The sequence below is a fragment of the Erigeron canadensis genome, chromosome 2 (assembly GCF_010389155.1).
Source record: "Erigeron canadensis isolate Cc75 chromosome 2, C_canadensis_v1, whole genome shotgun sequence".
Taxonomy (NCBI): domain Eukaryota; kingdom Viridiplantae; phylum Streptophyta; class Magnoliopsida; order Asterales; family Asteraceae; genus Erigeron; species Erigeron canadensis.
The window spans coordinates 31,709,534-31,721,280 of NC_057762.1; the positions used below are offsets into that span (position 1 = coordinate 31,709,534).

The window sequence follows — 11,747 nt, forward strand, 5'->3', positions numbered from 1 at the left end:
GGCCAACTGAACACATTATACTATTATAGCCCGTTAGCCCGAACTCCATTGATTGCTAAAAGTTACCGTCAGCTGGCCCAACCCATCCAGACGAAACCAAGACCCGTTAGTCTCACAATTTGGGGAAAACTCATCAACCCATCCGTCCATAGACGCTACGAGTTGTAATCTACGATCAATTAATGGTAAACTCAGTTGTTTCTAAAACTAGAACCGAAGTCTCTTCATGCCAAAGTTATCACCGGAAGACCCCATGTCAATCTTTCTATTAAGGTCTTAAGTGTATTATTAATTTGTAGGAAAAATTTTGGATAATGTTATTTGTACCACACTCGTAATAGTTAAGGATGTGAAATGTGAATGGTGGCGACTGGCGAGAAAAGAGAGGCCCAAAGGGTCAACATGCATCTGGCCCACCTTATATTATACGGTGTTTGCCTGTTTGGCTACGGTCCGTAAATTGGCTAAATGGGTCATGGGTGTGCCTTTTATATTAATTGCAACGGTTTTTATTATTTTTATTATTATTCTTTTATTGCAATAGCTATATTATATTAGATAAAAAAATCATTTGAGGTTACAGAAAGAAGTATGGCTTTTGGATGGTTAAATGAATTTTGTACTTCCCCAAGACAACAAACATACATCAACAATATTCAATATCGTCAAATACAAGGTATAAAAGATGCAAGATCTAGATAGTAATCAACAAAATAAATACTTCGTATTTTTGTTTGAGAGAAAACAAAACTATAATCTTCTTTTCAAAGGAAAATATATAAAGGGAAAAGTGAGTATGAGGTTGTCACACACTCACACACCCGACTTAGATGAAAAACCCCTCACATATTCTTATTAAATTTTTTGTGTAATTAATAAATGATTAGGCCCATAATTTTTATGGAATAAAAAATCAAGATGTACAGGGTTTTCACTCAAATTGGATGTACTCACTTCCCTATAATTAAATACATACATAATAGCCAATGTTATATATTACATCGACATTAAGATGATAATATCAGTCGCAACCAATTTTAGAGCAAGCGATAACAATTGGACCTTAAACTTGCCACGACGTTTGAATAAACATATGAGATTAACTTTAATCTACTTTGTAAGAACCACAAAGAGTCGTTAATGTTTTACCGGTACACAAAAAACACTAAATAGTTTCATTACAATTCCATTTAAATTACTATATGCAGGTTAACAACGCAACATGTGACATGAGTCATAAAAGGCCATCAATAACTAATGATTGTTAATCTACTAATTTAAGACCTTAAAATAATGATCCTAAGGGTATTACTTTCCGAAAAGACATTTAGGTATAATGCAGAGGCGCTACATACAAATAAAGCAAGTCATAAATATGTTATGAACTTATGATGCTTGGAATAGGATTTTGCATGATCTTAATCAACACATAGACGATCCCTGATAGCATTTCGATCTTGAAAGACCGGTAAAAAGCCAATTAGATAGGAAATGACTAAACAGGTTAAGAGAGAATACAAACAAAAGCAAGTAGAGCCAAAAAGCAACAAATCTCTTACGAGTTAAACCCCATTGCATAGTTTTTTCTTACTTTGACGTTTAGAAAAAACTAAACTGAAACTCCGATTATATAGCATTTGGTTTGTAAGAAGGTACTAATGATGTAGAATGTACATGCAATCAAGATCTGTACAACAATTACAGTACTACCAGCTTTCATGGTCAACATGCAAAAGCTTCCAACACCACTAGTAAAAAACCGGTCATAAGGCTTGCATCACTCTTCCTCTCATATCGATATAAAAAGGACCACCTTTTAGTTGGTAAAAATCAAAACATCAAGTAGAACCCGAGCTATTCACTGGACAAAAAATTTCATCAATAGTATCATCTACTGATCCAGATAATAATCGAGCTTCTGCAATTTGAAGTGCCATGGCCGCCTTGTAAGTTAGTAAGTCTGCGACCTCCATTAATAGCTGAGCTCTTTGACGCTTCACAATTGCCACCTGTTTAGCCCTCTCTGCAGCTGCTTCGGCCTCTTGAACTCTAATGATGGCATTTCCTTCCTCTTCAACTGCATTATTTTCAAACAAGCATTCCATAAAGATATTTCGACATCAAGGTAGATTCATTTAATTTAAGTTCCAATTTAGTAGAGTATCATAAGTTCATTTACTCTATCCGTCCTAAAAGAAGGGTCTACATTTTCATTTTAGTTAGTCTCAAAAATATATCTATTCCAAAAGTACATATTGATTTTACAATTCTACCCTTGTTAATCTCATTCACAAAGCCAGATCCTTGTAACTTAGAAAAAGCAAGGATAAATTTGTCATTTAGGTACTATACAATGCAATGATTATTAATTCATTAAACTACATGCCCTCAGGGATGGAGAGGATACAGTATACACATTTGACTAGCTGAAAAGCCTAAACTGAACCAGCTATTGAATCTCGCATTAGAGTTAGTCTGCTCAGCCACAGCCACAGCCACTAACACACTTTACACAGAATAGCATAAGAAGAAATAAATGATCTTTCAATACTAGAGCTATCAGGAGGACTTAGTTAGCATCGCGGTATTGGAACGTCCCGTCAGCCTAAAGGTTGTGGGCTCAAGTCTCATTGGAGACATTTGGAGTATTATTAGGTGGTATAGGTGTAAAAAAGAAACTGTAAATTATCAACCCACATATAACATAGGAAAAGATGTTAACAGTTATGGTCGAAAGATAAGCAGATAAACAAACCTTTCAGAAAAGTCAGCTGCTTTCCCCTTCCTGCTTGGCTCACGCGTTGTCTAAATGATCTCTTCTTACGCAAGACCGCTTTAATATTAAGTTGTTCAGGGTTTTTTGGTTTGTAAGACTGCCAAGAAAGATCAATTTGTTAGAAAAGCAACTTCAACTATGACACAAAATGATAATTATTGACTGGACACACACACAGTACTAAGCATGCATCCCCATGTTGACAGTTAAGGATACAAAACCCCCCATTAGATTTCAAACTGTTGCCACTCTCCATCTAAAGTACCGATCTAAAATTAAGAAAGTGCCAATTAGATTCATACACTGCTACACAATTATCCCTCATTGATGCAGCACTGACAATAAAAATCGTCTTTTATTTGCCACACCATATAGGGATACATGTCTAATGTAAATAAGCATCTAGTCAGACATTTCTTTACAGTTTTGCACTAACGAAAAGCCTATGACAGAATTGACAAATCAGATACGATTTGATGGTACAGCATGACAAGAGGTCCATTATCTGTTTTGTTGCTAACTCAAGCTTTCATACAATCATACTACATAAAAGCATCCAGTGATAAACCAGAAAATGCAATCACTAAACTTTTGCTAGCAGAGATGACAACCCGACTTATTTACTAGATGACTAGATCAGATTATGATGGGTCAACGGGCAAAATTAAAAGGCTATCTTAGTTAGATCGGGCTAAATGGGTCAAGTGGAATCACGGCTGAAATAATATAATTAGACCGTACTTATTGTGCTACTTGACCCATTACCCAATCGCATAGGGCCCACCCACTTTGCCACATCTATTTACTTGCATACATCCTGCGAAGACAGAAATTTAATACTGTATATTGTTATTTTTACCTGAAACACCCGAACAAGAGCTGATTGCTTCTTCTTCCGTTTAGCCATCCAATAATTATAGATAGCTTCCAAAGCTTCCTTTGCTGCCAGCATAGAACATCGATCAACAGCCAATGTAATATCAGAATAATCCTCTGGACTGACATAGATCCCTCTTTCAAAAGCATCAATTATTTTCTCAAAAGTAGCATCATCTACCCGTGTATTCTGCACATCGTTGAGTTTGTTCAGCCACTCATCATCACCAGAATCCATGTCATAAACCGGATCACTCTTCTCCAACACTCTGGAAACTTCATCGCCTCTTGAGCTGATATATGAATCGGGCATCTTAAATGGTACATGCTTCTCCTCTGCATACCCCACTACTTCATTCACACGAGGAACGGGTATTATACTCTCTACAGATGACTTCACTTGCACGCTTCGTTCAGAACAACTTCTGTATAGTTCCTTGAAAACAGACCAGTCTTTCCTATTTGGAAACTCAAGCTTCCAACTCTCATCACTTCCAGTCCAAATTATGGCATGAGTTACACGATTGGAAGCATAGGGTCTCATTACATTTCGGGCTTCAACACGATACCTCTCAACCCCGTTTCTTTTAACCACAAGAAACCACTGATTAGGAGGCGACATCTCCATCGTAATAACAGCTCCTACTTCTCTATAACACCTGTCTGCTTCCATTACCAAGATACTTGCATTGCAACTCTCTGAGCCTGTATCTCGCCTTAATTTTTTGTATTCTTGAAAACTAGCTCTTCGAAGTGAACTACTAATATCAAGGTTTGACTTAATCGGAAAAAACGGAACACCATCCTGCACAACTCTCCCACCCGACTTCAAGTGTCCAAAAGTTGAAGGACCAATATGCTTTCTTGACCTCAAAGAGCTCCGCCTCTTTTGTAGACCACGGTGCATAGCAACACAAGTTCTTGGAGGCAAACTTGAAGAACTTAACCGAGTCAGTCTAGGAGCCACAACCCTCATTTCCTTCTTTTTCCTACCTCTAGTTTTTGGACCTACACTAGGCTCAGTCATCACATTCCGTACCAAACCTTCTGTTACAACTTTCTTTTTCCTACCTCTACGCCTTGGAACCGCACTAGGCTCAACCTTAACATCCGGTTCCAAAATGGATGGTTGCAACTCTTCCATCCCAACCACCTTCCTAGATTGCTGCCTAAAAAACTTTTTCCCGAATTTCGCATCCACATCATCACAATTCGTTAGCTCACTCCTCTTTCGTTTCCTCGTATACACAACTCCCCACCGCCTATTTTCCGCCCCACAATCCTCCCCAACACCCTCAACCGAATCGAATTCCTTCGATTCCTCTAACTTAAAATCCTTAAATGCCACTCCACCATCAACAACATCCAACACAACATCAACACCTTTCTTCCCTCCATTCGACTTTCGCCATCCTCTTCCGTCGCCGCCACCACCACGAAGCAGCTCGATCCAATCATCACCCACAGCTAAACTAGGCTTTCTCATATGCTTAATCACTTTACTTTCTTCACAAGGAAACAACCTTCTACCTGACCTTAAAACCCTAGCACCAAAAACCCTTGTCGTCCTTCTCATCTCCACCGACGGCATCACCCTCCGATCACTTTTCCGGTCACTTTTCCGGCCACTTCTCAACAACGTTTTTTCACCAACTCTCTTCACTATTTTTAATAGATTTTCAATTTATCAAATAACCCATAAAATTAAGTAATAAAAATAAATACAAAAACTATCATATATACATACATAAATATAACCTATAAAAAAAAAAAAAAAAAAAAGATTTATAGATTATAGATTATTGAGGCATAATAAGATCTGGGTATTGTAAGAATCGAATAATTGTACGGAAAGTTAAAGGCTTTTTCTTATATTTCGATAATATGATATATATGTTATAGATATAGATATAGCGACATGGGTGTGGGTGTGAGTTGCACGTACCTGATGACGGCGCGTGAGAATATAGATAATATAGATATAGATATTATAATTATAAATATAAAATAGTAAAAGTAAATATGATATGATGGAAGGAAGGAAGGAAGGATGGATGGGTGGGTGGGTTTGGCGGCCGAGAGAGATGAAGGGGTGAAGTGAACAAAGATGAATGGGTCCGTGGCCGTTGGATCTGTAACCCTAGGAGAGTAACTGTACTTTGATCATCTTCTCCTCTTTTTTCTGTATATAAGTTAAATAAAGCTTTATTTTATTATACTAAAATTAGAAAAAATATTATATTTAATTATAAATATCGGGGATAGATTGAAATTTCTAGTTGAGTCCATATAATATTGTTGACGTTCCAAGTATGATGGACAAAGTTTCATATACAAGATATATTTTTCTTAAACAACTTTTCATATGATTACGTTTTTAATATTATGTTCGTGATAATTTGTTTGTGAAAACTGGTTTATTTTTGTTTATTCGTGTTTTTTATTATGCTAAAACTAGATTTTTGACCCGTATCAAACACTTGATGCGGTGTTTACGACATTATCAATATTAGATGTTCATACATTTAAGTTATAAAAGCTTATAATTTTGAAGATATATGATTCCAAGTGTTATATTTTTTAAGTTGTAGTACAATAATCACAGGTTCAGCACTGTCGTTATTAGCTGAAAAATATTGATAAAATTGTTTGCCGTAGTCATTCTCTATTATATAATTTTTTGAAACCAGTTGTACTCATTATATAATATTATTATGAAAGATAATTAAGAATTAAAATATAAACATATTATGATCATGTACTTGACATTCAGGTAGATGTCTTTAATCATGATGCTAGCCCATAACATGAAGAAGTTTATTTCAATCATCTGTCCTATGATAATTAAATAACAATTAGGATTGTTTTCATATTTTTTTTGATAACAATTAGGACTATTGATTTGAGTGACAAGTGTAACTTTAAACATTAATACACAAAACTAATATATAAAAAGGGAGAAAATTTTATACTTTTTTTATGGATAGATAGAATGAATCTTGAATGAAGTTCATATTAATTTGGATTTAGTATTCAACTAACCCTTTGTTGTAAATCGTGCTTTGTTCATCGTCCTATATTTTGTGAATCATATTGTGTTTAGAATAAGGATGTTGTATATCGTTATCTGTTATTGTGTTTGGGATAGCTATCTAGAGTTCATATTGTGTTTATATTAAATATTAAATTAAACTTTAATATATATATATATAATTTATAAAAATCTAATCTAGTATATTATTAATTTGGACGACATTGTTAATATTGTATTGGGATACCAATGTATAACATTTATAGATATCAATTTGAAAATATTTTCTTATAAGTAATATTTATCTTTAATCATGTAGTCGACATTGATATTTATATGTGTAAATATATATATTTATTTTTGTATAATAAAAAGTCAAGAAAAGTCAAAATTGAAAATTTGAGAAAATCGAGAGATGTGATTACGCGAATTGTTTATAACATTTTAAAGATAAGATAAATTATTAAATATACAAATTTAAATGTAAAAAATGTAAGTGAAAACAAATTTAAAATAATTTACTTCTATAACATTGAAATGATTAAAAAAATTTAATTCATTTAATCCAAGATAATTCTGACTTGTTACATCACGTAGAATGACTAGATATATTTGATTTTTAGATACTTTAATATTTTACAAGAAGTATCATTATAAATTCACAACTAAACATTCTACATAACTATTGTCTATTTTAGGTCTTTTCTAATGCCATGTAATCCGATAGGATCAAATGCTTTTCGTTTATTGTGTTTGATAATATGAAGATTGTTTTAGCTTGTTTTATTATTGAGGATGATAATGAGAATTCTTAGACATATAGTGACATGTCCGTCAACAATTTAACACACATATAGATGAACATGTAGGTGTACCAATGGTGTAGTTTTAACGTACAAGTTATTGAATGTGAAATATGTAACCATGGTTTGAATGTGTCTTATATTTTGTGTTTATTGGTTTTGTTGTGAGTTATGCACGGCTTCACATATGCGTTGTCTAGGTTAAACATTGGCTTCACATTTGTATAGCTAGTATTACTTCGTAGTAAGTTAAAGTTCACTTAGATTTATAAAAAATATATATTTATATTTATTCAAGTAAAAGGCCAAAGGAACTTTTTTAAATACTTTTATTAACATAGATTATTCATTATTGTTTATAACAATCTTACCGATTTTTATTGATCATTGTTAATTAGTTTAACCTTCTATTGTTTACAAGTAAATTTGACTTGTTATTGGCGTTTTGGTCTAGTGGTCATCTTAAAAGATTTTATCTTAAAGGGTTACATGTTCAAATCTTGTCAAAAATATTTGGATAAAAGATAAGGAATTTTTTTTTTTTAATTATTTATTTTAAATATAGATACAACTACAAGGTGGTTTTATTCTTCTTATGATATTGTGAGGAGTGAAATAGAAATAAGTCAATAACAAAGACAAGGGGAGTAGGGGACTATAGATGCGACTTTTATTTTTCTCAAGTCCATCATTCAGTCATCACTAAAGCGTACAGACCAAGGAAAACATAAGGGCAAATTAGAAAATTCATATTTAAAGCAATCACAAGTTTCTTCACCTGGTACAAAGAACATGCCACCTAACTCTATTAAAATTTTCCAGTTCAAGTATCTATGTAAAAAATATGATACGTACTAAGTTTTATTTTATAAACCGAACATGATACCCGTGCAATGCGATGACGATGATAGTAACAGTGATGTGATGGCATCGACGGATAGTGATGGCGTCGGCGACAGATGCATTAAGTGGTGTAAGTATTTGATATAAAAGAGTAATGAAAATCTTTTAAAAAATAATAAAATGAAAAATGATTGTGTGAGTTAATTCATTAAGGGTAAACTAATAATTTCGTATGTATCAAAAATCTTAACTTTTCAACATGAGAGTATAAATTTTATATAGTAGTAGGTATAGAAATATAGATATTATTTATTTATATTATTCAATTGTATGTATATTTTTTTAGGCTTATGTTGTGCACGTATATACGTAGTAGTGGAGCACATAATTACATTCCAGGTTTCGTGATTAGCTTTTGCTGTTATCATTGTTGTAACTCAAATAATTCTAATTAGTTTTGATAATTGTTGACGACAGATTTTCTAGATCGACAACTAATAGTTAAGTTGTATTCTTCTTAGTTATTTTTGTTGTATTAAAAACCAACGAAAATTTGAACGTGTAAAAAAAATAAAAAAAATAAAACTATCTTACGTGGTCTTACGATTGGTTACCAAATGATAAATGAATCATTTGAGATGCAAACCCAAATTTAAATGACTTACGTGGAAAAATAGATTCTCGAAAATATAAAAAAACATATAAATAAATAAGGGAAATGATCTCTACACAACAATTTTTAGCCATATACAACACTTTGTGCATTATACAGTTGTACAGTACAACCATGTAATTCATATATATGTTGTGTATGGCAAAAATAAATTGTGTAGGGATCATTTCCCAATAAATAAACGTAAAGGAAACATAATCAATTATGGGGAAATGTTAGGTAAAGCATGCAATACCTATCTTAAGTAAAGCAGAGAGAGATTATATAAAATTCAGGGGACGTTGTGTAAAATTCAGGGGTATGTATGTTTATCAAATTCAAAGGTTTAATTTGTAACTTTTTTTTGTGATAGTACCTAAGCTTAAATACAGATTATTTTTCCATCATTAGTTTGTATGTGAATTGAAGATGTAAAACTTAAGCTATATTAAGCTTCAATATATGTCATGTAAGTTTGTAACAGAAACCTAAGAATATAAGATGCGATGTTGCCCTGCTGCACCGATTATATGGCAATCTCATACTTGTTTAATTTTCAAACATCATCTAAAGATCTTAATTATTATAGACTACAATAAAACCTATATAAATTAATAATGCTGGGACCGGAATATTTTATTAAGTTATTGGGATATTATTATATCGATAAATTAATAAATTATTAATTTAAATAGGTTCATGTATCAATTTCAAAATTTTCATATCCAATGTACGTACATTAACAATAGTCCGAAGCAAATTGCTTTCGACACGATAAAATTCGTTCAATGAATTAAATCGGCTCAAATAATTTAAACGAAGTAAACTATGGATAAGACATTTGTGAGCTCGATAGCTTGATTACGAGTATGCATTATTAGCACAAAACGGATGTGAATGAGTTACGTGATTATTGTGGTAAAAAAAAATGAATGTTATGAGGTTTAAAGTATTAAAGAAATTGTGATGGATACTATTTAAAATCTAGTTGAGGATTAAGTTGAATATGATACAGTACTTTTGAAGTCGATCACTCAAAAAGAAGCATTGCAAGCGGCTAATAACTCTTCACAACTTTTTGTTGCGACTATGTCTCAACTCTTAAGTGCAATGTAGAAATTTAAAGATATATTCAACATAGATTTAAAGTTAAAAAAAAACAAATGACTATAGATTCATTTTTACTAAATAGTATTAAAATTATTAATTTATAGTTTTGATGAGACCTATATATTTATCTTTGAGTTTCAAAAAAATTATTATCTTATTATTTTATTGGTTGGTGTCCAATTTTGTACTGATCTTAAGTTTGAACCAGACAAATTATTAATTTTATCGAGGTTATTAATTTATAAAGGTTTTACTGTAATAGCACATGATAACATTAAAAATCTTAATTAAAGTACATGATAACATTAAATTCAAAATTATAATTATCATACTGATGTTAATTAAAAAGATGAGATGGGCCTCTTATCAAGAGAGACGGATCACAGGTGGTGTATTAAAGCCGATTAACATGGTTTTGCCTATTAATAGCAGTGGGCCGGTTCAAGTCAATAGGACTGAAGCGAGATTGACGATACGAAACTTGGGCTGTCGAATAGGGACAGTTCTTGTTTAGTTGCAGCCTGGTCAATTTGTTTCTTGTACAGTATTAGCTATTGGGTTCCTTTAGTATAGAAATAGGATAAAAAAGGCTTTACTACTTGGAAGGATTGGAAGGATTTTAATGTAAAGTAATTCTAGTTGTAACTGTATTATTTAGGGATTAATATCTCATAATGTAAACAACTTTACATGAATTGTGAAAGTGTGTATCTAACTTCTATCTTGTGCATTATATGCAATGAACTTTCAAATCTTGTGAATTGTATATATTCGACCAATAAAAAACTTACAAGTGACATATTATATGGTTACCACATATACACAAATACATACAATGCACAAGATTTACAAGTTTATTACATACAATGCACATGATTGAAGTTTGATACACACTATGATAATTCGTGTAAAGTTATTTACTATCTAATATACTAATCCCTATTATCTAACTACTCCGTGATTGCAGAGTAGTGGAGACGTGAATGAAATATACTTTTCAAAAAAATATATTAAGGTGGTAATCACCCCACCCTCAACCAAGTGTTTCTTTGTAAATTTTTATGTTTTAATATTAAGGATCCAACCTAAAATACTATGTCTCGGCCCAATTAAAAAGTAAACAAAATTTCAAGCCACTAACCTTTAGAAATCATGTATCTGTCACTTTTAGCAAGTGTGAAATGCTGAATCTAGATGGTAAATGGGGTGGAAACATATTCAAGTTCGCAACCATGCGAAGAGGGTACTTAATGGAGGTCGGGTCATCGGGCGTTAAGACACACCCACGCCGACATCGTGGGGTGGACCATTATTTGAGTGGGGTCGTTTCCGTGTCGTGTAGCCATGTGTCCACGTCGTGGGATAGACAATTATTTTTCTGATTGGTTATTAGGTTCTGAAGAAGATATGTAGGTTTGTAAAGATTTGATTGCTTCTTCTTCCATTCGGCCATTCAGTGATCATAAATGGCCTGCAAAACTTCCTTCGATGCCAGCTTAGAACAAAGATCAAGAGCCATTGTCACATCAGAATAGCTTTGGGCACTCTTGCTATACATGTTGGTTTGTAATCTATCCATTGATATAGAGTGTACATAATACTGCAATTATACAGTAACGCCATACCTCTATAATTATTTTAGTAAGATACAAACAA

The 11,747-nt window shown here is 32.7% G+C and overlaps 1 protein-coding gene across 1 annotated transcript; it reads right to left on the reverse strand.

Annotated features, from left to right (window-relative positions):
• Positions 1-1,610: 1,610 nt before the first annotated feature.
• LOC122589233 lies at positions 1,611-5,421 on the reverse strand. The gene is made up of 3 exons (XM_043761492.1): positions 3,636-5,421; positions 2,756-2,873; positions 1,611-2,077 (listed from the first exon to the last, which is right to left on the reverse strand). The coding sequence occupies exons 1-3, from the start codon at positions 5,241-5,243 to the stop codon at positions 1,839-1,841; spliced, it is 1,965 nt and encodes a 654-aa protein (XP_043617427.1). The 5' UTR covers positions 5,244-5,421; the 3' UTR covers positions 1,611-1,838.
• Positions 5,422-11,747: the final 6,326 nt, after the last annotated feature.